Genomic DNA, 25670 nt, shown 5'->3' on the forward strand with positions numbered 1-25670 from the left:
TTAGCAGCTCTCAACGATTGTAACACTGTTGCAATACCAGAGAAACTGTGTAGGTTGGATAAATACTTTGCGGTACCGGCGAGTACTGACGTTTTTCCTATACCTAAGAGACTAACTGAAATTGTTACTAAGGAGTGGGATAGACCCGGTGTGCCGTTCTCACCCCCTCCAATATTTAGAAAGATGTTTCCAATAGACGCCACCACTCGGGACTTATGGCAAACGGTCCCCAAGGTGGAGGGAGCAGTTTCTACTTTAGCTAAGCGTACCACTATCCCGGTGGAGGATAGCTGTGCTTTCTCAGATCCAATGGATAAAAAATTAGAGGGTTACCTTAAGAAAATGTTTGTTCAACAAGGTTTTATATTACAACCCCTTGCATGTATCGCGCCGATTACGGCTGCGGCAGCATTTTGGATTGAGTCGCTTGAAGAGAACCTTAGTTCCTCTACGCTAGACGACATTACGGACAGGCTTAGAGTCCTTAAACTAGCTAATTCTTTCATTTCGGAGGCCGTAGTACATTTAACCAAACTTACGGCTAAGAACTCAGGATTCGCCATACAGGCACGCAGGGCACTGTGGCTAAAATCCTGGTCAGCTGATGTTACTTCTAAGTCCAAATTACTTAATATACCTTTCAAGGGGCAGTCCTTATTCGGGCCCGGTTTGAAAGAAATTATCGCTGACATTACGGGAGGTAAGGGCCACGCCCTACCTCAAGACAAGGCCAAAGCTAAGGCTAGACAGTCTAATTTTCGTCCCTTTCGGAATTTCAAAACAGGAGCAGCATCAACCTCCACTGCACCAAAACAGGAAGGAGCTGTTGCTCGTTACAGGCAAGGCTGGAAGCCTAACCAGTCCTGGAACAAAAGCAAGCAGGCCAGGAAACCTGCTGCTGCCCCAAAGACAGCATGAACCGAGAGCCCCCGATCCGGGACCGGATCTAGTAGGGGGCAGACTCTCTCTCTTCGCCCAGGCCTGGGCAAGAGATGTTCAGGATCCCTGGGCACTAGAGATCATATCTCAGGGATACCTTCTAGACTTCAAATTATCTCCCCCAAGAGGGAGATTTCATCTGTCAAGGTTGTCAACAAACCAGATAAAGAAAGAAGCGTTTCTACGCTGCGTACAAGATCTGTTAACAATGGGAGTGATCCATCCGGTTCCGTGGTCGGAACAAGGACAAGGGTTCTACTCAAACCTGTTTGTGGTTCCCAAAAAAGAGGGAACTTTCAGGCCAATCTTAGATTTAAAGACTCTAAACAAATTCCTAAGAGTTCCATCGTTCAAAATGGAAACTATTCGGACAATCTTACCCATGATCCAAGAGGGTCAGTACATGACCACAGTGGATTTAAAGGATGCTTACCTTCACATACCGATCCACAAAGATCATCACCGGTATCTAAGGTTTGCCTTCTTAGACAGGCACTACCAGTTTGTAGCTCTTCCATTCGGATTGGCTACGGCTCCAAGAATCTTCACAAAGGTTCTGGGTGCCCTTCTAGCGGTACTAAGACCGCGAGGGATTTCGGTAGCTCCGTACCTAGACGACATTCTAATACAAGCTTCAAGCTTTCAAACTGCCAAGTCTCATACAGAGTTAGTTCTGGCATTTCTAAGGTCGCATGGATGGAAAGTGAACGAAAAGAAGAGTTCTCTCTTTCCTCTCACAAGAGTTCCATTCTTGGGGACTCTTATAGATTCTGTAGAAATGAAGATTTACCTGACAGAAGACAGGTTAACAAAACTTCAAAATGCATGCCGCGTCCTTCATTCCATTCAACACCCGTCAGTAGCTCAATGCATGGAGGTGATCGGCTTAATGGTAGCGGCAATGGACATAGTACCTTTTGCACGCCTACACCTCAGACCGCTGCAATTATGCATGCTAAGTCAGTGGAATGGGGATTACTCAGATTTGTCCCCTACTCTGAATCTGAATCAAGAGACCAGAAATTCTCTTCTATGGTGGCTTCATCGGCCACACCTGTCCAGGGGAATGCCATTCAGCAGGCCAGACTGGACAATTGTAACAACAGACGCCAGCCTACTAGGTTGGGGCGCTGTCTGGAATTCTCTGAAGGCTCAGGGACTATGGAATCAGGAGGAGAGTCTCCTTCCAATAAACATTCTGGAATTGAGAGCAGTTCTCAATGCCCTTCTGGCTTGGCCCCAGTTAATAACTCGGGGGTTCATCAGGTTTCAGTCGGACAACATCACGACTGTAGCTTACATCAACCATCAGGGAGGGACAAGAAGCTCCCTAGCAATGATGGAAGTATCAAAGATAATTCGCTGGGCAGAGTCTCACTCTTGCCACCTGTCAGCAATCCACATCCCGGGAGTGGAAAACTGGGAGGCGGATTTCTTGAGTCGCCAGACTCTTCATCCGGGGGAGTGGGAACTTCATCCGGAGGTCTTTGCCCAAATACTTCGACGTTGGGGCAAACCAGAGATAGATCTCATGGCGTCTCGCCAGAACGCCAAACTTCCTCGCTACGGGTCCAGATCCAGGGATCCGGGAGCAGTTCTGATAGATGCTTTGACAGCACCTTGGAACTTCAGGATGGCTTATGTGTTTCCACCCTTCCCGCTGCTTCCTCGATTGATTGCCAAAATCAAACAGGAGAGAGCATCAGTAATTCTAATAGCACCTGCTTGGCCACGCAGGACTTGGTATGCAGATCTAGTGGACATGTCATCCTGTCCGCCTTGGTCTCTACCTCTAAGACAGGACCTTCTGATACAGGGTCCATTCAAACATCAAAATCTAACTTCTCTGAAGCTGACTGCTTGGAAATTGAACGCTTGATTTTATCAAAACGTGGTTTTTCTGAGTCGGTTATTGATACCCTGATTCAGGCTAGGAAGCCTGTTACCAGAAGGATTTACCATAAAATATGGCGGAAATACCTATACTGGTGCGAATCCAAAGGTTACTCCTGGAGTAAGGTTAGGATCGCTAGGATATTGTCTTTTCTACAAGAAGGTTTAGAAAAGGGTTTATCAGCTAGTTCATTAAAGGGACAGATTTCAGCTCTGTCCATCTTGTTACACAGACGGCTGTCAGAAAATCCAGACGTCCAGTCCTTTTGTCAGGCTTTAGCTAGGATCAAGCCTGTGTTTAAAGCTGTTGCTCCACCATGGAGTTTAAACTTAGTTCTTAACGTTTTACAGGGTGTTCCGTTTGAACCCCTTCATTCCATTGATATAAAAATGTTATCTTGGAAAGTTCTGTTTTTAATGGCTATTTCCTCGGCTCGAAGAGTCTCTGAGTTATCAGCCTTACATTGTGATTCCCCTTATCTGATTTTTCACTCAGACAAGGTAGTTCTGCGTACTAAACCTGGGTTCTTACCTAAGGTAGTCACTAACAGGAACATCAATCAAGAGATTGTTGTCCCATCCTTGTGTCCAAATCCTTCTTCAAAGAAGGAACGTCTTTTACACAATCTGGATGTAGTTCGTGCCCTCAAGTTCTACTTGCAGGCAACTAAAGATTTTCGCCAAACTTCTTCCTTGTTTGTCGTTTACTCTGGACAGAGGAGAGGTCAAAAAGCTTCTGCTACCTCTCTCTCTTTTTGGCTTCGTAGCATAATACGTTTAGCCTATGAGACTGCTGGACAGCAGCCTCCTGAAAGAATTACAGCTCACTCCACTAGAGCTGTGGCTTCCACTTGGGCCTTTAAGAATGAGGCCTCTGTTGAACAGATTTGCAAGGCTGCAACTTGGTCTTCGCTTCATACTTTTTCCAAATTTTACAAATTTGACACTTTTGCTTCTTCGGAGGCTATTTTTGGGAGAAAGGTTCTTCAGGCAGTGGTTCCTTCTGTATAATGAGCCTGCCTATCCCTCCCGTCATCCGTGTACTTTTGCTTTGGTATTGGTATCCCAGAAGTAATGATGACCCGTGGACTGATCACACATAACAGAAGAAAACATAATTTATGCTTACCTGATAAATTCCTTTCTTCTGTTGTGTGATCAGTCCACGGCCCGCCCTGTTTTAAGGCAGGTTAATATCTTTTAAATTATACTCCAGTCACCACTTCACCCTTGGTTACTCCTTTCTCGTTGATTCTTGGTCGAATGACTGGGACTGACGTAGAGGGGAGGAGCTATATGCAGCTCTGCTGGGTGAATCCTCTTGCATTTCCTGTTGGGGAGGAGTTATATCCCAGAAGTAATGATGACCCGTGGACTGATCACACAACAGAAGAAAGGAATTTATCAGGTAAGCATAAATTATGTTTTTTTCATTTAATATTCACTGATGTTTGGCTAATTCATGCATTCATATTGCAAGATGATCATGTTCAATGTCAACATGTTTTTATATCATTGTTTTTTAAATCTTTCTGAAACATTGCTTGATTGGACACTGTGCCTTTAAATAGGCTATGTCCGGTTTAAGCAAATATCCCTATGACTAAGTGCTCAGGCGGAGCACGAAACGTGTAAGGGGTTAATTCCCTGATCCTACCTGTATTTTTAAACTTATGGAATAAAGTTTTGCCTTTTAATTTCAAGTTGGTGTCCCCCGAGTGCTGCATTTTCTCTTTGTTTTGGCACAACAAGTGTCAGATCATAATACTCATAGCATTGTTAAACTTCTTCAACATGCTAATAACTTTATTTGTGATGCCATCTTTGATATCATTAGAGTTGATGTCGGGTATATGTCTTTAGCTATTTTAGCTAGAAGAGCTTTATGGCTTAAAACTTGGAATGCAGATATGTCTTCTAAGTCAACTTTGCTTTCCCTTTCTTTCCAAGGTAATAAATTGTTTGGTTCTCAGTTGGATTCTATTATTTCAACTGTTACTGGGGGGAAAGGAACTTTTTTACCTCAGGATAAAAAATCTAAAGGTAAATATAGGGCTGCTAATCGTTTTCGTTCCTTTCGTCAGAATAAGGAACAGAAGCCTGATCCTTCCCCTAAAGGAACAGTTTCTGTTTGGAAACCATCTCCAGTCTGGAATAAATCCAAGCCTTTCAGAAAGCCAAAGCCAGCTCCCAAGTCCACATGAAGGTGCGGCCCTCATTCCAGCACAGCTGGTAGGGGGCAGATTACGATTTTTCAAAGAAATTTGGATCAATTCGATTCACAGTCTTTGGATTCAGAACATTGTTTCACAAGGGTACAGAATAGGTTTCAAGGTAAGGCCTCCTGCAAGAAGATTTTTTCTTTCTTGCATTCCAATAAACCCAGTGATGGCTCAAGCATTTCTGAAATGTGTTTCAGATCTAGAGTTGGCTGGAGTAATTGTGCCAGTTCCAGTTCTGGAACAGGGTCGGGGGTTTTACTCCAATCTATTCATTGTACCAAAGAAGGAGAATTCCTTCAGACCAGTTCTGGATTTAAAAAAATATTGAATCGTTATGTAAGGATACCAACATTCAAAATGGTAACTATAAGGACTATTCTGCCTTTTGTTCAGCAAGGGCATTATATGTCCACAATAGATTTACAGGATGCATATCTGCATATTCCGATTCATCCAGATCACTTTCAGTTTCTGAGATTCTCTTTTCTAGACAAGCATTACCAGTTTGTGGCTCTGCCGTTCGGCCTAGCAACAGCTCCAAGGATTTTTTCAAAGGTGCTCGGTGCCCTTCTATCTGTAATCAGAGAGCAGGGTATTGTGGTATTTCCTTATTTGGACGATATCTTGGTACTTGCTCAGTCTTCACATTTAGCAGAATTTCATACGAATCGACTTGTGTCATTTCTTCAAGAACATGGTTGGAGGATCAATTTACCAAAGAGTTCATTGATTCCTCAGACAAGGGTAACCTTTTTAGGTTTCCAAATAGATTGTGTCCATGACTTTGTCTCTGACGGACAAGAGACGCCTGAAATTGGTTTCAGCTTGTCGAAACCTTCAGTCTCAATCATTCCCTTCGGTAGCCTTATGCATGGAAATTCTAGGTCTTATGACTGCTGCATCGGACGCGATCCCCTTTGCTCGTTTTCAAATGCGACCTCTTCAGCTTTGTATGCTGAACCAGTGGTGCAGGGATTATACAAAGATATCACAGTTAATATCTTTAAATCCGATTGTACGACACTCTCTAACGTGGTGGACAGATCACCATCGTTTAGTTCAAGGGGCTTCTTTGGTTCTTCCAACCTGGACTATGATCTCAACAGATGGGAGTCTGACAGGTTGGGGAGCCGTATGGGGGTCTCTGACAGCGCAGGGGGTTTGGGAATCTCAGGAGGCGAGATTACCAATCAATATTTTGGAACTCCGTGCGATTTTCAGAGCTCTTCAGTCGTGGCCTCTTCTGAAGAGAGAATCGTTCATTTGTTTTCAGACGGACAATGTCACAACTGTGGCATATGTCAATCATCAAGGGGGGACTCACAGTCCTCTGGCTATGAAAGAAGTATCTCGGACACTTGTATGGGAGGAATCCAGCTCCTGTCTAATTTCTGCGGTTCACATCCCAGGTATAGACAATTGGGAAGCGGATTATCTCAGTCGCCAGACGTTACATCCGGGCGAATGGTCTCTTCACCCAGAGGTATTTCTTCAGATTATTCAAATCTGGGGTCTTCCAGAAATAGATCTGATGGCCTCTCATCTAAACAAGAAACTTCCCAGGTATCTGTCCAGATCCAGGGATCCTCAGGCGGAGGCAGTGGATGCATTGTCACTTCCTTGGAAGTATCATCCTGCCTATATCTTTCCACCTCTAGTTCTTCTTCCAAGAGTGATCTCCAAGATTCTAAAAGAGCGTTTGTTTGTTCTGCTGGTGGCTCCAGCATGGCCTCACAGGTTTTGGTATGCAGATCTTGTCCGGATGGCTACTTGCCAACCTTGGACTCTTCCATTAAGACCAGACCTTCTATCTCAAGGTCCTTTTTTCCATCAGGATCTCAAATCATTAAATTTGAAGGTATGGAGATTGAACGCTTGATTCTCAGTCATAGAGGTTTCTCTGACTCCGTAATTAATACTATGTTACAGGCTCGAAAATCTGTGTCTAGGAAGATATATTATCGAGTCTGGAAGACTTACATTTCTTGGTGCTCTTCTCATCAATTTTCCTGGCATTCTTTTAGAATTCCTAGAATTTTACAATTTCTTCAGGATGGTCTGGATAAAGGTTTGTCTGCAAGTTCTTTGAGAGGACAAATTTCTGCTCTTTCTGTGCTGTTTCACAGAAAGATTGCTAATCTTCCTGATATTCATTGTTTTGTACAGGCTTTGGTTCGTATAAAACCTGTCATTAAGTCAATCTCTCCTCCTTGGAGTTTGAATTTGGTTCTGGGGGCTTTACAAGCTCCTCCGTTTGAACCTATGCATTCTTTGGATCTTAAATTACTTTCTTGGAAAGTGTTGTTCCTTTTGGCCATCTCTTCTGCTAGAAGAGTTTCTGAGTTATCTGCTCTTTCTTGTGAATCTCCTTTTCTGATTTTTCATCAGGATAAGGCGGTGTTGCGGACTTCATTTAAATTTTTACCTAAAGTTGTGAATTCGAACAACAAAGGAAAGATCATTACATTCTTTGGATGTAGTTAGAGCTTTGAAATATTATGTTGAAGCTACTAAAGATTTCCGAAAGACTTCTAGTCTATTTATCTTTTCCGGTTCCAGGAAAGGTCAGAAGGCCTCTGCCATTTCTTTGGTGTCTTGGTTAAAATCTTTGATTCATCATGCTTATGTCGAGTCGGTAAAACTCCGCCTCAAAGGATTACAGCTCATTCTACTAGGTCAGTTTCTACTTCCTGGGCGTTTAGGAATGATGCTTCGGTTGATCAGATTTGCAAAGCAGCAACTTGGTCTTCTTTGCATACTTTTACTAAATTCTACCATTTTGATGTGTTTTCTTCTTCTGAAGCAGTTTTTGGTAGAAAAGTACTTCAGGCAGCTGTTTCAGTTTGATTCTTCTGCTTATAATTTCAGTTTTTTTCATTATAAGATTAAAACTTTATTTTGGGGTGTGGATTATTTTTTCAGCGGAATTGGCTGTCTTTATTTTATCCCTACGTCACTAGCTCATGGACTCTTGCTAATTACATGAAAGAAAACATAATTTATGTAAGAACTTACCTGATAAATTCATTTCTTTCATATTAGCAAGAGTCCACGAGGCCCACCCTTTTTTTGTGGTGGTTATGATTTTTTTTGTATAAAGCACAATTATTCCAATTCCTTATTTTTATGCTTTCGCACTTTTTTCTTATCACCCCACTTCTTGGCTATTCGTTAAACTGAATTGTGGGTGTGGTGAGGGGTGTATTTATAGGCATTTTGAGGTTTGGGAAACTTTGCCCCTCCTGGTAGGAATGTATATCCCATACGTCACTAGCTCATGGACTCTTGCTAATATGAAAGAAATTAATTTATCAGGTAAGTTCTTACGTAAATTATGTTTTGTTTTTTTTATAACATACTGCATTCATCTTGCCATTAATTCTAACCAAATTTCCTGTGCCTTTGTAGCTCACACATCCCCAAAAAATCAGTGATCTACCTCCGTGTTTCACAGTAGGAATGGTTTGGAATATCCAAGGAATTGAGGATTGGCATTCTCAATTCCTTGGATATCTTTTTATATCCCTTTCCTGTTTTATACAGTTCAACTACCTTTTCCCGCAGATCCTTTGACAATTCTTTTGCTTTCCCCATGACTTAGAATCCAGAAAAGTCAGTGCAGCACTGGATGAAAGATGCAAGAGTCTGTCAGAAGTCCAGAAACTCATTGACCTTTTATACACACACACTAATCACAAGAAAACAGATCACAGGTGAGGATGGTTACCTTTAATAGCCATTCAAACCCCTTTGTGTCAACTTGTGTGCATGTTATCAGGCCAAAATCACCAGGGTATGTAAACTTTTGATCAGGGTCATTTGGGTAGTTTCTGTTGTCATTATGATTTAAAAAGAGTAAACACAGTTGATTGATAATAAATGGCTTCAGCCAAATACTAACCATGAGTGAAAGTAAAGTTTTTGTATTATCATTAATATTCTCTAAAAAATGGCCAAGAAATCATAAATTCAACCAGGTTATGTAAACTTATGAGCACAACTGTATATGCCTATTTTCATTGGCTTACCGAAATGTTTAGCTAGCACCCAGTTGTGCATTGCTGCTCTTTCAATAATACCAAGAGAACAAAGCAAAATTGATAATATAACTAAATTGGAACGTTGTTTATTAAGGCATGCTCTATCTAAATCACATAAATAAAAAATTTAGTTTTCATGTCCCTTTAATAAAATAAGGCATTTACTTTATTACTGTTGACAAACTAACTCTTTTAATTTCTTTTAAGTCTTTTCCTTTAAGATAAGGGTCATAAAAAGTGGCATAGCAGAATACAAGATTGCTTCATGCTTTGTCCTAACCAGGCAATTGACAATTACTTATTAACATTATTATTAACATTGCAACATATTAAATTAAAATCTGTTCTGTTAATATACCAGTATCCTAACCGTGATGGAGTTTGTTTATACTTTTTTTTTCACTATTTTCCCCTTGTTTGGATATGGCGCACAAAATATTTCCATTTAAAACCTCATGCTTAATTTTGCATACAGCCCTAAATCATTTAAAATTGTCATGGGAAAATCTGGAAATAGAAAATGTTCCATTACATGTTATGTACCAGAACTTGTCCCTAATCCTAGACTCTGTAGTTACCTATGTTTGATAATAGACACTGCACAACAGGATATTCCCTTGGGGAAAAAAGTTTTGTGAACTCTAAAAGCTTAATAATAAAATTTAAATCCTGTAGTATCAATTTCTAACTGAACCCCCTCCCCCCCACTAAACTGCAACTACTATATATGGAATGGCTTCTTCACCTTTTAATGTGCATGTTCAGTCATCTTCCTCATACAGTTTTTTAAGAAGTTAGAGACACCGAACACTGTGAAACTATTACTTTATCAGCTGATTTGGAACTGTCCCTAATAGGAGACTAGATAAGTAAAACAGGCTTTTAAAACTAGAGATTTGTGTTACAGTAGGGTGGTGCTGATTTTACTTTGGACAAACTAAACAGTATTTAAATTAGTGAAACACATCTGCATATAATTTTTAGGCTGCTTTGAGTGGTTATTCTATTTAACTAATTTACACACTGGGGGCGTCGGGGAAGATGGTCACACGAGTCTGGCGCTCCGTCAGCAAAGTCTGTGATTAGCCTGATAACTTTTGTCGCAGCTCTGGCTGACTATCCACACCAGCCATACAACAACCATGGAGGTAACGGATACTCTGAGATACTCCAGGAGAACGTTGGTGTGTGTGTACTAACAGGCCGAGTTCCTGCTGCAGACCAGCTGCGCCACTAACGTGTCTGGGCGCCTGATAAATAATAACAACTCTTGCCGCACAGCAATCCGCCAGACACGCTAAAGATTGGGGCCTATAACTACTCATGGCCCATCTATATCAGCAACTCCTATAACTGGATGGGACTTAAACCAGGCTCACAACTACTTTAATCAGGCTCCAGGCCTACACAGAACATGCAGCGTGCATAAAAAGCTGCAATATGTGTAGCGGAGGAGAGGCAGATCCAGCGGTTGAGCATGCAGTTTTAAACAACTTTGCAATTTACTTATATTAATTTTTTTTTCTTGGTGTCCTTTGTTGAAAAGGAGATCTAGGTAGGCTCAGGAGCAGATGATTGATGGCTGCACATATATGCCTCATGCTATTGGCTCATCTGGTGTTCAGCTAGCTCCCAGTAGTGCATTGCTGATTTTTTATCAAAGGTTACCAAGTGAATGAAGCAAATTAGATAAAAGAAGTATATTGGAAGTTGTTTAAAATTATATTCTCTATCTAAATCATGAAAGAAAAATGTTGGGTTTCATGTCCCTTTAACCACTAGAGTTTACTTACCTATTCTTTTTTTTCGGTGAGAGCTTATTCTAGTAAGAATATATTAATTAGACTTTCCTTCCTCAGGTTTTCTTCCTTGTGCTTTTTATATATTTTTTTTTGGGTTACTTATCCAGCAGTGTAAAAAACCCATGATATGTAAATTAGACTTACAATGAATCAGTGTCTTTATAGCTAATAAAGGGAAGCTCTAACACGTTTTTTATGTGTTTGTATTTTTCTATGAGTCATTGCTTTCTGAATAGGTCATAGATTTCCTATTTTTCAAATGAGTGAAGCTTTAAAGAGGAGGAGCTAGATGTAGGGAGTTGCTGCCTATCTCTGTGTGGCTTGATGATAAAGCATTGGTTATTACTTGGAGTACAAAGAAACTTTAGTGTCAATATTATTTTTTATATAATCTTGCTACTGAATCTGTTGTCGTTCAGAACATGAAAAATTTGTTTTATTTGTTAACTACTATTGCATTTTTTTATTACATTAAATTTTTTAAACTAATTTACTAATAGTTTATGATAGTGGCTGAGTAGCTTTTCCTTTTCGTTTTCTTTTCTTTATGAATTGTATTTTCAAGTTATACAAATAATGTGATTGAGAGGATCCTAAATAGTCTTTTAAATGTTTAGTTATGTGTAGTAAAAAACTTTTCAGTGTACTATCATTTCTTTTGTCCACTTCATCTGTAATTTAACTCTAAAAATGTTGCGTTTCTAACTTTGAGATGGCGGCCTTGCAATGTGAGCCCCCTTACCCAGTATTCCATGCTGATAAGGCTGTTCTTCGTACTGGGTTAGGTTTTCTTCCTAAGGTTGTTTCTAATCGTAACATCAATTAGATGATTGTTGTTCCTTCCTTATGTCCTAGCCCTTCTTCTTTGAAGGAGCGGTTACTTCATAATTTGGATGTGGTTCGCGCCTTGAAGTTCTATCTTCAAGCCACTAAGGAGTTTAGACAGACTTCTTCTTTGTTTGTTGTCTATTCTGGGAAGTTTAAGGGGCAGAAAGCCTCCTCCATTTCCTTGTCTTTTTGGTTGAGGAGCATTATTCGCTTAGCTTATGAAACAGCGGGTCATAAGCCTCCTCCGAGGATTAAGGCTCCTTCTACTAGAGCAGTGGCTTCCTCTTGGGCCTTCAAGAATGAGGCATCTATGGAGCAGAATTGTAAGGCGGCTACCTGGTCCTCCTTACATACCTTTTTAAATTTTTTTACAAGTTTGAAGTTTTTGCTTCGGCTGAAGCATCTTTTGGGAGAAAGGTTTTGCAGGCTGTGGTGCCCTCAAAATAGGGTCCGCCTCTCTTTTTTTTACTCTCCCGTTTCATTCAGTGTCCTCTAGAGCTTGGGTATATGTTTCCACAAGTAAGGAATGAAGCCGTGGACTCTCCTCATATTAAGATGGAAAACATAAATTATGCTTACCAGATAATTTCCTTTCCATCGTTATGAGGAGAGTCCACGGCCCCCGCCCGTTTTCCCCGTTGGGCAGACCAAAATTTTTTGTTTGTTCTGGCACCATTTATACCCTGATATTTCTCCTACTGTTCCTTGTTCCCTTGGCAGAATGACTGGGATATGAGGGAAGTGGGGGAGGTATTTAAGCTTTTGGCTGTGGTGTCTTTGCCTCCTCCTGGTGGCCAGGTTCTGTATTAGTGAATCCACCCGGAAGACCTATTGTCTCCGGCATAGGATCTCTTACGGCCAACTTATCTGAATACGTTGATAAGTTTCTACAGAAATATGTAGTCAAACTAGACACCTATTTAAAAGATTCTACCAGCTTATTAAAATTATTTAATGAAATAGAATGGAAGGAAGACTACCTATTAGCGACCTGTGATGTGGTATCGTTGTATACTAATATCAACCATACCCTTGGTATAGAGGCAATAGAGGGATTTTTACAACAAGATTCAAGTCTAAAAAAAAGAACTGGGGACTTTTCTAATTGAATGCATCCGCTTCATTCTAGAACATAACTATTTCTCATTCAATGGTAACTATTATCTGCAAATAGAAGGAACAGCGATGGGCACGAGATTCGCACCGAGCTACGCAAACCTGTTCATGGGAGACTGGGAAAACAGATTTCTCCAGTTTGCGGAGCTCGGTGCGAATCTCGTGCTCTTTAAAAGATATATCGATGATATTATTATCCTATGGAAAGGGAGCGAAGAAGATCTGACTAAGATGTTTGGAATAATGAATAATAATGATAAAGGATTATCTTTTACTTATCAAATAAGCAAGGATACCATAACATTTTTAGATCTGGATATTAGAGTGGAAAATAATAAATTAATAACGAAGACCCATTTCAAACCTACTGATTCTAATAACTACATCCATGCATCCAGTTGCCACTTTTCTAAATGGAAAAATAATATTCCGGTAGGACAATGCCTGAGAATCAGGAAAAATTGCACTGAAATGGGTGATTTTGAAGAACAAATTAAATTACTAGAAGAAAAATTTGTTGAAAGGGGTTACAAAGAGGAAATTATAAATAATGCAGTTATAAGAGCTAGGGAAACTAATAGGGATACACTACTGAGTTATAAAACCAAAACCAATTCGATTAGAGATGAATATGATGTACCATTCGTAACCGAATTTAATGATGACCATAATAAGATAAGGAAAATACTGAGGAAGCATTGGCATATTGTCAAAAGCGACCCTATAGTGGGAGATAAATTACCTCCTTTCCCTAGAATGGTTTTTAAAAAAACAAAAAATCTCAAATCTATGTTGGCCCCAAGCGAATTTAAAAAAGGTAAAATGTGTCAAAAAGGTAAAGATAGAGACCTATGTGGTAAAGAACTAAACGGATTCTATCCGTGTATCTCATGTAAATCATGCAAGCATAGCACAAAAAAGAAAAACATCAGTATTCCAGGATTAAATATTCAATATTAAATTAAAGATGTCCTAAGATGTAATAGTAGGGGTGTGATATATATGTTACAGTGCTCATGTGGCCTGATATATATCGGAGAAACATCAAGAATGTTAAGGGATAGAATCCGTGATCACCTCTGGCACATCGAAAAAGGCGTGCTGGAGACGCATTTATACCAGCACTTTAGAGAGGTACATAGAAACAGCACCAAAGACCTTAAGTTCTGGGGCCTATGTAAAATAAAAGGAAACTGGAGAGGGGGAAATTTGGATACTGTACTCCTGAAAAAGGAGGCGGAAATGATTTACAATTTCAACACCCTATACCCGAACGGTTTAAACTCTGAACTTGATATCAATCCGTTTTTATCATAATCAGAGTAATAAATTAATAACACTCATTATTATGTTCCCATTATTACTAACTTCATTCTCCTTATTAGGATAAGAAACCTAGAGATATTATACATACACATATATACATATAGATTAATACATATGTCATTTAGAGGATTCCCAATTCACAGTATATCAAATCTAAAATCTAATTGAGAGTATAGGAAGAATTTCATTATATCTATTTATATTCCAAAAGTGCTGTTTTGACTATAGGGTGGATCTATAGCATAGTGGTTAGGTCCGTAGTCTTCCAAGCTAAAATACCAGAGTTCAAATCCCCCAAGTGCAAGGAAAGAAGCCGACCTAATTTTTATTAGTAAGATTAACTCGAGTTAAGCTAGAGTCCAGAGTATAACTAGAACCTTTTGATATAAGTGCACTTTTTGAGGACAGCTAGATTCATATTGCAAATCAGGCTCATATTGCTAATTAGGCTCAAAATTTATAGGTCCATAAAAGATAAATATATAAACTTGATGTTTTGATATAGTTGCGTCAATAGCTTGGAGGTAACATTCTAGCCCTAAGAACTAGGGATCCCAGGTTTGATCCCCCAAGGGAAATATGTATAATTTTCATAATTTCCATTATTTATCCTAAATTTTGTCTGGCTTTTTATTTTAAATGATGAAATTGAAAGGTTTTCCCTTTAAGAATATGTAAGGTGTTTAAAGATTTCTATAGAGAATAAGGTGTATGACTTTTCTGAGCAAAATGGGGTGACAAGTAAGAAAACGATAAAAGAATGACTTACCTGTGCAGACATGAGGATCCCACCTTTTGAGGAGAATTTTACTTCCAGAATGACCAGAGGAAGTGAAAAGCTAACAGCGAATCAAAGACAACTAGGGGAGATAAAAGGCATACTTTACTCTCACACTGTATCTTGAAAAAGCCCCACACCTTAGGGGTGAAACGCGTAGAAAGGTGAAAGACAAACAAGGAGGATATACAGCAGTAACCCACTCTGCGTACGAAGTACTTAAAGAGCAGAGTGTCGCTGAGAGGCTGCGGTAAAAAGGTAACTCAGATAAGGCTTGCGCAAATGAAGAAAGTTACCCACAGGGACAAGAAGGTCCGCAACTTAACCAAACTACTAATATATACGGGAGCTGATAAACCCAGACAAAGAACAGCAGGTGAGAGTATCTATGTTGTCAGTAACTCCCCGCTAAAGTGTTATTCATACCATTCAAACCGGACTAAGATTGTCTGTGGGATTCTTTCATTAATACAGACTCCGGTGTTTTCGTTTGAAATCTTCAATAGACTGTTGTTTTGAGTGGGGATCTGCCCCTATTTACATAAGACTGCAGATTTTACCTTGGGAACTCCCCCTTCTTACAGGATTGAAAGCAGGATTTCCCTCTAACAGGGCACAAAACAAGGACTATTTTAAACCACGGGTTGTTATAGCCCATTGGAGACAGGCAGTCAAAAGTCTGATTGTCACGGCAATAGAAGAAAGTGCCTTATAAACAGAGGCTTGTAATGGGAAGTAGAACCCCAGCCAGATAGTCATACTATTAATATCATTTCATATTTGCATATTGATCTTAGACGTGTGTCTCATCATTTTACCATTAACCTTGATGTTTTATTATCATTTTCATTTTAGCAATATATTGTTTTAGAATCGCCAACATCTTTTGTAGTAGCGATTTAATTTGGAAGCGGTTGCGAGTGAAGAGTGTGGGCCAATCGTATGAGAGACTATTTTGATTATTTAGATTGCGTTTTTTTATATTGTGTTTTTATTATTTTTTTATATTGTGTTTTTATTATTTTTACATCATTTCACTTAAGAATAAAAATTATACATATTTCTAATCCAGTTACTTGTTACCTCCAATTATTGAATCAGAAAGTTTATATGAAAGTTTATATGAAACTGTCCTAAGATATATATTTTGCTGATACATTGTATCGTTGGTTTATCAACCCACGGCTAGGTATACTTAGTGTATTTTTAGCGCCACCTACACTCCACACATTAAGACTCTTTGATTTCAAACTACCTAGGAAGGAGGTAGTACCATAGGTTGGCAAAGTGGGCTGAGTCTAGCGCTCCACTCAACTACTTTTTATAACTCCTACTGTTCCTTGTTCCCTCGACAGAATGACTGGGGGATGAGGGGAGTGGGGGAGGTATTTAAGCCTTTGGCTGAGGTGTCTTTGCCTCCTCCTGGTGGCCAGGTTCAGTATTTCCCACAAGTAAGGAATGAAGCCAATGACTCTCCTCATACAGATGGAAAGGAAATTATCTGGTAAGCATAATTTATGTTTTTATTCATCAGTTACTAAAAAAAAAGTGCTAAACGCACCCTTTATGTGCCGAGGCAGCTCGCTAAAGTCAGCGGCTCCAGCCACCTACGGCACAGCACTCTTCTTTAATGAGGTGCTGTTTCAACCTCTAAACGAATTGCCATGCATGTCCTCTGACATCTTAGCACAGCTATTTGTTTAGTGGTGGAAACATCAACTAACTGGTAAAGAGTGCTGTGCCGTGAGCAGCCGGAGCTGCTGCGGTACAGAAGGGTGATTTTAGCACGCTTTTTTTTTAGTAACTAATGAATGAAACTACCATTTATTTTTAGGGATGGTAAATGCAACCTTTTTTTAAACTCTCAGATTTACCATCACTTTAATTGTCCTCAGCAAAAGAGCTTATATCATGGAAACCTAGATTCCAACATGTAACTTTATAGAAACTCAAGCTTTAGACTTATTTATTCAATATTTAAACAACTAAAACAGTTTATATCTATATATAATTATCAGCCCAGTCTTTGCTTAGAATACATTATATTTAGTGTTTACTGTCCCTTTTAAGTATTTAGCCTTTAAATGTTTTGGTAGATCAATGTTCTCCGCAGTAAATTTTGACAGCTAAGTAGCATTAGGAAGTAGCCAGGTGAGAAATTTTCTGTTATTTATAAATATTGCTTAAAGGGACATGAAACCCTCATTTTTTCTTTCATGATTTAGAAAGAGAATGCAATTTTAAACATGTTTCTAATTTACTTCTATTATCTAATTTGTTTTATTCTCTTGATATTATTTATCTAGATATGCTCAGTAGCTGCTGATTGGTTGCTGCACATAGAAGCCTCATGTGATTGGCTCACCCATGTGCATTGCTTTTTCTTCTAATAAGGATATCTAAAAAATGAAGCAAAATAAATAATAGAAGTAAATTGTAATGTTTAAATTTGTATGTTCTATCTGAATCATGAAAGAAAGATTTTGGGTTTAGTGGCCCTTTAAGCTATCTGAGGCACAAATTAATTGCATAATTTAACAAACTGTAATGATATGATAATTTGTGCAACAAACGAAAACAATTTATATTACATAATATAAGCTTAATATTGGCTTAGTTTTTAGCGAGATGGTCAGTAAAATCAGCCGTATGGTGTGCCCACTAAATGGTTTCTGGTGAGCACAGTCGTAGACTCTCTTGGTTTATAAATTGTGACTTATATTAAGTTGTTTTCTTGCCCATTTCTAGTGTGCAAGAGAGCATTCTAAAGAGTTTTTATCTTTTGGAAAACGCAAGAATCGAAAATTGTTTCAGATTTAGAATGTTGACCAGAAGAGGCTGTTGTGATGTGCAGGGCAGTCTGGCACTTTGTCATGTTGTCCATTTCATCATTGACACTGATCTTGCAGTTATAGTAGATAGGTTTGATATTGTGTACTTGTACTGACTATGCATCTTTTGTCTTTCAGTAATGATGCAGCACAGTCAGATGATGAAGACAAGCTACAATCCCATCAGGCTGAAACAGATGGAGGAAAACTAAAGCAAAAAACGTAAGTAATATTTTTATCTTTTGAAAAAGATAAATGCTTGTGCTCACATGTGATAATACAGGCAACACCACACTTCCTATATATTTGTTAAATGTAACACAAGTTTCATAATTTAAAGTTGTTTCCAGAACTGTGATTATGTTCAGTTCACTAAAAAAAATTGTCATATAATGGTTGAGGTTGAAGACATAAGTACATTTTATACCTTTTTAAATTCTTATTTAAAAAAAAAAAAAAAAGAGTATGTATGTTTGTGAGAATGAGATTTCAGTAGTATGTTTATATGTCTCATTGTCTGGTGATTTTTCTTTCAGGAACTGGTGAGCAATATTATCTTGTGAAAGGAGTATGCTTCTTCCCTCTGTGTATGCCAACTTCTGTTCCTTTTTTTTTCTTTTTCTTTTTTTTTTATTCTATCTGTATGATTTACAGTTGTTACAATGGTTCAAATCCTGCAGTTGCTACTTGTTTGGGCCTTTTGAAATGAGGCTTCTATTGATAAGATTTGTAAGGCCGCTACTTGGTCGTCTTTACACACTTTTTCTAAATTTTATTAGGAAAGTTCTGCAGGCCGTAGTGCCTGAATAGTAACGCCCTGCCTTTACTATTTATCCCCCATTCACGGTGGTCTCTACTGCTTGGGTATCAATTCTCACATGTGATGACTTGTGGGCTATCACCATCTGAGGAAATTAAACAACATTTTTGCTTAACTGATAAATTCATTTATCCCCGCACTTTCTTTTCGTTCAGATGGCGGCAGTATTTGTTTTGCACTTCTTTGCCCTTTTTTATCTTTCTTGCTTTTTTCTTTATCTACTTGGCTATATGTATGACTGAGGATCATAGGAAGTGTGAGGTATTTCAAGCTCTGGTGTTTTGGGGGGTGGCTTTTGCCTCCTCCTAGTTGTCGGGGGAACAATCCCACACACGACCTGTGGACTCTCACCATCATGGAAGAAATTAATTTATCAGGTGAACATGAATGTATTTATTTTTTTCACCTCATCTTGCAACCCAGTTGTGAGTTCTGCTGATCAAATCTCTAATCAGGCAGAAACATTTTATACAAATCTTATATTTGGTGTTCTTGAAATCTGTGACATCTGCAACACTAGGCACACAGAAATAAGTGCTGTCAGTCCATCATTTAAATACTTCTTGTATATTCCATATGAATCAATGCATTAAATCACTGAGGTCAGAGTACAACATCACAGGGCAGGATAAAGCAGGTTCATAACCCCCCAAATTAATAATTAAGTATACAACAGGATTTGCACACTTTGTAAAATACAAAATACAAAAAAACGGGAATATAAACAGATTACATTATTTAATATGATTAGTACAGACTGAATCAAATGCCACACTAATCTCTACTGATTCAATATATAAATAAAATGAATCAAGTCTATATAGAGTTAATCAAAACAAATACAGATACAATAATACAGGAAAAGAGAAAAAAATAAAACAAAAATCCTTAAAAATATATCAATTATAGGGACATGATACCTAAATGTTGAAGCACTTGCAAGTGATGTAGCATATCTGTAAAATGCTGACTAGAAAATATCACCTGAGCATCTCTGTATTTGACATCAAAATTTCCTCTGTAGCCACATCCCATTGTAAAGGGATTTAAGCAACCAATCAAGATGCTAGTCCTCATGCTTGCAGGGTAGGTGTGCATCTGGCATGTGCAGGCACAGTCATGTTATGTCCCTCCTCAGTTTAAGGAAGTTTTACTATGATATCTCACAAGGTTTCAGGGAAATTTCTTGGTATAACAGTAAATCAGAGTGTGACTTCAGCACTGATGAAGATGATTGCTTGTTGGTTTTTTCTTCTGTTAAGTGTGATCAGTCCACGGGTCATCATTACTTCTGGGATATTACTCCTCCCCAACAGGAAGTGCAAGAGGATTCACCCAGCAGAGCTGCATATAGCTCCTCCCCTCTATGTCCCTCCCAGTCATTCTCTTGCACCCAACGACTAGATAGGATGTGTGAGAGGACTATGGTGATTATACTTAGTTTTATATCTTCAATCAAAAGTTTGTTATTTTAAAATAGCACCGGAGTGTGTTATTATCTCTCTGACAGAGTTTGAAGAAGAATCTACCAGAGTTTTTGTTATGATTTTAGCCGGAGTAGTTAAGATCATATTGCTGTTTCTCGGCCATCTGAGGAGAGGTAAACTTCAGATCAGGGGACAGCGGGCAGATGAATCTGCATAGAGGTATGTAGCAGTTTTTATTTTCTGACAATGGAATTGATGAGAAAATCCTGCCATACCGATATAATGTCATGTATGTATACTTTACACTTCAGTATTCTGGGGAATGGTACTTCACTAGAATTACACTGTAAGAAATACATAAAGCTGTTTAATAACTAGAGATTATGTTTAACGTTTTTGCTGGAATGTAAAATCGTTTTCATTTACTGAGGTACTGAGTGAATAAATGTTTGGGCACTATTTTTCCACTTGGCAGTTGCTTAATCTGTTTTCTGACAGTTTCTGTTCTCCCTCACTGCTGTGTGTGAGGGGGAGGGGCCGTTTTTTGGCGCTTTTACTACGCATCAAATATCTCAGTCAGCAACTCATTGTATTCCCTGCATGATACGGTTCATCTCTACAGAGCTCAGGGGTCTTCAAAACTCATTTTGAGGGAGGTAATTTCTCTCAGCAGAGCTGTGAGAATTATAGTTTGACTGAGATAAAAAACGTTTATTCTGTAATTTGTTTCCTGCTTTCAGAATTTGTTATCTTTGCTAATGGGATTAAACCTTTGCTAAAGTTGTGTTATTTTCAAGGATTGAGGCTATAACTGTTTCAATTTATTAATTTTCAACTGTCATAGATCTTCTGTGCTTCTTAAAGGCACAGTACGTTTTAATATTATTCTAATTGAATTGTATTTCCAAGTTACAAGTTTATTTGCTAGTGTGTTAAACATGTCTGATTCAGAGGATGATACCTGTGTCATTTGTTGCAATGCCAAAGTGGAGCCCAATAGAAATTTATGTACTAACTGTATTGATGCTACTTTAAATAAAAGTCAATCTGTACAAATTGAACAAATTTCACCAAACAACGAGGGGAGAGTTATGCCGACTAACTCGCCTCACGTGTCAGTACCTACATCTCCCGCTCAGAGGGAGGTGCGTGATATTGTAGCGCCGAGTACATCTGGGCAGCCATTACAAATCACATTACAGGATATGGCTACTGTTATGACTGAGGTTTTGGCTAAATTACCAGAACTAAGAGGTAAGCGTGATCACTCTGGGGTGAGAACAGAGTGCGCTGATAATATTAGGGCCATGTCAGACACTGCGTCACAGGTGGCAGAACATGAGGACGGAGAACTTCATTCTGTGGGTGACGGTTCTGATCCAAACAGACTGGATTCAGATATTTCAAATTTTAAATTTAAACTGGAAAACCTCCGTGTATTACTAGGGGAGGTGTTAGCGGCTCTGAATGATTGTAACACAGTTGCAATACCAGAGAAAATGTGTAGGTTGGATAAATATTTTGCGGTACCGACGAGTACTGAGGTTTTTCCTATACCTAAGAGACTTACTGAAATTGTTACTAAGGAGTGGGATAGACCCGGTGTGCCGTTCTCACCCCCTCCGATATTTAGAAAAATGTTTCCAATAGACGCCACCACAAGGGACTTATGGCAAACGGTCCCTAAGGTGGAGGGAGCAGTTTCTACCTTAGCTAAGCGTACCACTATCCCGGTGGAGGATAGCTGTGCTTTTTCAGATCCAATGGATAAAAAATTAGAGGGTTACCTTAAGAAAATGTTTGTTCAACAAGGTTTTATATTGCAACCCCTTGCATGCATTGCGCCGATCACGGCTGCAGCGGCATTCTGGATTGAGTCTCTGGAAGAGAACATTGGTTCAGCTACTCTGGACGACATTACGGACAGGCTTAGAGTCCTTAAACTAGCTAATTCATTCATTTCGGAGGCCGTAGTACATCTTACTAAACTTACGGCGAAGAATTCAGGATTCGCCATTCAGGCACGCAGGGCGCTGTGGCTAAAATCCTGGTCAGCTGATGTTACTTCTAAGTCTAAATTGCTTAATATACCTTTCAAAGGGCAGACCTTATTCGGGCCCGGGTTGAAAGAGATTATCGCTGACATTACAGGAGGTAAAGGCCATGCCCTGCCTCAGGACAAAGCCAAAGCCAAGACTAGACAGTCTAATTTTCGTTCCTTTCGTAATTTCAAAGCAGGAGCAGCATCAACTTCCTCTGCACCAAAACAGGAAGGAGCTGTTGCTCGCTACAGACAAGGCTGGAAACCTAACCAGTCCTGGAACAAGGGCAAGCAGACTAGGAAACCTGCTGCTGCCCCTAAAACAGCATGAATTGAGGGCCCCCAATCCGGGATCGGATCTAGTGGGGGGCAGACTTTCTCTCTTCTCCCAGGCTTGGGCAAGAGATGTTCAGGATCCCTGGGCGCTAGAGATAATATCTCAGGGATACCTTCTGGACTTCAAATACTCTCCTCCAAGAGAGAGATTTCATCTGTCAAGATTGTCAACAATCCAGACAAAGAAAGAGGCGTTTCTACGCTGCGTACAAGAGCTCTTGTTAATGGGAGTAATCCATCCAGTTCCACGATCGGAACAGGGACAGGGGTTTTACTCAAATCTGTTTGTGGTTCCCAAAAAAGAGGGAACTTTCAGACCAATCCTGGACTTAAAGATCCTAAACAAATTCCTAAGAGTTCCATCGTTCAAGATGGAGACTATTCGGACAATTTTACCTATGATCCAAGAGGGTCAGTTCATGACCACTGTAGATTTAAAAGATGCTTACCTTCACATACCGATTCACAAAGATCATTATCGGTACCTAAGGTTTGCCTTCCTAGACAGGCATTACCAGTTTGTGGCTCTTCCATTCGGATTGGCTACAGCTCCAAGAATCTTCACAAAGGTTCTGGGTGCTCTTCTGGCGGTACTAAGACCGCGGGGAATCTCGGTAGCTCCATACCTAGACGACATTCTGATACAAGCTTCAAGCTTTCAAACTGCCAAGTCTCATACAGAGTTAGTGCTGGCATTTCTAAGGTCACATGGATGGAAGGTGAACGAAAAGAAAAGTTCACTCGTTCCACTCACAAGAGTTCCCTTCCTGGGGACTCTTATAGATTCTGTAGAAATGAAGATTTACCTGACAGAGGACAGGCTAACAAGACTTCAAAGTGCTTGCCGCACCCTTCATTCCATTCAACACCCGTCAGTGGCTCAATGCATGGAGGTAATCGGCTTAATGGTAGCGGCAATGGACATAGTACCCTTTGCACGCTTACACCTCAGACCACTGCAACTGTGCATGCTAAGTCAGTGGAATGGGGATTACTCAGACTTATCCCCTTCTCTGAATCTGGATCAAGAGACCAGAAATTCTCTTCTATGGTGGCTTTCTCGGCCACATCTGTCCAGGGGGATGCCATTCAGCAGACCAGACTGGACAATTGTAACAACAGACGCCAGCCTTCTAGGTTGGGGTGCCGTCTGGAATTCTCTGAAGGCTCAGGGACAATGGAGTCAGGAGGAGAGTCTCCTGCCAATAAACATTCTGGAATTGAGAGCAGTTCTCAATGCCCTCCTGGCTTGGCCCCAGTTGACAACTCGGGGGTTCATCAGGTTTCAGTCGGACAACATCACGACTGTAGCTTACATCAACCATCAGGGAGGGACAAGAAGCTCCCTAGCTATGATGGAAGTATCAAAGATAATTCGCTGGGCAGAGTCTCACTCTTGCCACCTGTCAGCAATCCACATCCCGGGAGTGGAGAACTGGGAGGCGGATTTCTTAAGTCGTCAGACTTTTCATCCGGGGGAGTGGGAACTTCATCCGGAGGTCTTTGCCCAAATACTTCGACGTTGGGGCAAACCAGAGATAGATCTCATGGCGTCTCGACAGAACGCCAAGCTTCCTCGTTACGGGTCCAGATCCAGGGATCCAGGAGCAGTCCTGATAGATGCTCTGACAGCACCTTGGGACTTCAGGATGGCTTACGTGTTTCCACCCTTCCCGTTGCTTCCTCGATTGATTGCCAGAATCAAACAAGAGAGAGCATCAGTGATTCTAATAGCACCTGCGTGGCCACGCAGGACTTGGTATGCAGACCTGGTGGACATGTCATCCTGTCCACCTTGGTCTCTACCTCTGAAACAGGACCTTCTGATTCAGGGTCCCTTCAAACATCAAAATCTAACTTCTCTGAAGCTGACTGCTTGGAAATTGAACGCTTGATTTTATCAAGACGTGGGTTTTCTGAGTCAGTTATTGATACCTTAATACAGGCTAGGAAACCTGTTACCAGAAAGATTTACCATAAGATATGGCGTAAATACCTATATTGGTGTGAATCCAAAGGTTACTCTTGGAGTAAGGTTAGGATTCCTAGGATATTGTCTTTTCTACAAGAAGGTTTAGAAAAGGGTTTATCTGCTAGTTCATTAAAGGGACAGATCTCAGCTCTGTCCATTCTGTTACACAAACGTCTGTCAGAAGTTCCTGACGTCCAGGCTTTTTGTCAGGCTTTGGCCAGGATTAAGCCTGTGTTTAAAACTGTTGCTCCACCATGGAGTTTAAACCTTGTTCTTAATGTTTTACAGGGCGTTCCGTTTGAACCCCTTCATTCCATTGATATAAAGTTGTTATCTTGGAAAGTTCTATTTTTAATGGCTATTTCCTCGGCTCGAAGAGTCTCTGAATTATCAGCCTTACATTGTGATTCTCCTTATTTGATTTTTCATTCGGATAAGGTAGTCCTGCGTACTAAACCTGGGTTCTTACCTAAGGTAGTTACTAACAGGAATATCAATCAAGAGATTGTTGTTCCTTCTTTATGCCCAAATCCTTCTTCAAAGAAGGAACGTCTACTGCACAACCTGGATGTAGTCCGTGCTCTAAAATTTTACTTACAGGCAACTAAGGAATTTCGACAAACGTCTTCTCTGTTTGTCATTTACTCTGGGCAGAGGAGAGGTCAAAAAGCTTCCGCTACCTCTCTTTCTTTTTGGCTTCGTAGCATAATCCGTTTAGCTTATGAGACTGCTGGACAGCAGCCTCCTGAAAGAATTACAGCTCATTCTACTAGAGCTGTGGCTTCCACTTGGGCCTTCAAGAATGAGGCCTCTGTTGAACAGATTTGCAAGGCTGCAACTTGGTCTTCGCTTCATACTTTTTCCAAATTTTACAAATTTGACACTTTTGCTTCATCGGAGGCTATTTTTGGGAGAAAGGTTCTTCAGGCAGTGGTTCCTTCTGTATAAAGAGCCTGCCTATCCCTCCCGTCATCCGTGTACTTTTGCTTTGGTATTGGTATCCCAGAAGTAATAATGACCCGTGGACTGATCACACTTAACAGAAGAAAACATAATTTATGCTTACCTGATAAATTCCTTTCTTCTGTAGTGTGATCAGTCCACGGCCCGCCCTGTTTTTAAGGCAGGTAAATATTTTTTAATTTATACTCCAGTCACCACTTCACCCTTGGCTTTTCCTTTCTCGTTGGTCCTTGGTCGAATGACTGGGAGTGACGTAGAGGGGAGGAGCTATATGCAGCTCTGCTGGGTGAATCCTCTTGCACTTCCTGTTGGGGAGGAGTAATATCCCAGAAGTAA

The 25670-nt window shown here is 40.0% G+C and overlaps 1 protein-coding gene across 1 annotated transcript in view; it reads left to right on the plus strand.

Moving 5' to 3' along the window:
* Positions 1 to 25670, plus strand: part of WDR44 (WD repeat domain 44) — a 430050-nt gene that overhangs the window by 229883 nt on the left and 174497 nt on the right. Inside the window, exon 7 of the mRNA XM_053714643.1 lies at positions 17914 to 17997. Coding sequence (XP_053570618.1) covers positions 17914 to 17997 — 84 coding nt within the window. The remainder of the gene's footprint in view (positions 1 to 17913; positions 17998 to 25670) is intronic.

This window comes from Bombina bombina, chromosome 1 (assembly GCF_027579735.1).
Source record: "Bombina bombina isolate aBomBom1 chromosome 1, aBomBom1.pri, whole genome shotgun sequence".
NCBI lineage: Eukaryota > Metazoa > Chordata > Amphibia > Anura > Bombinatoridae > Bombina > Bombina bombina.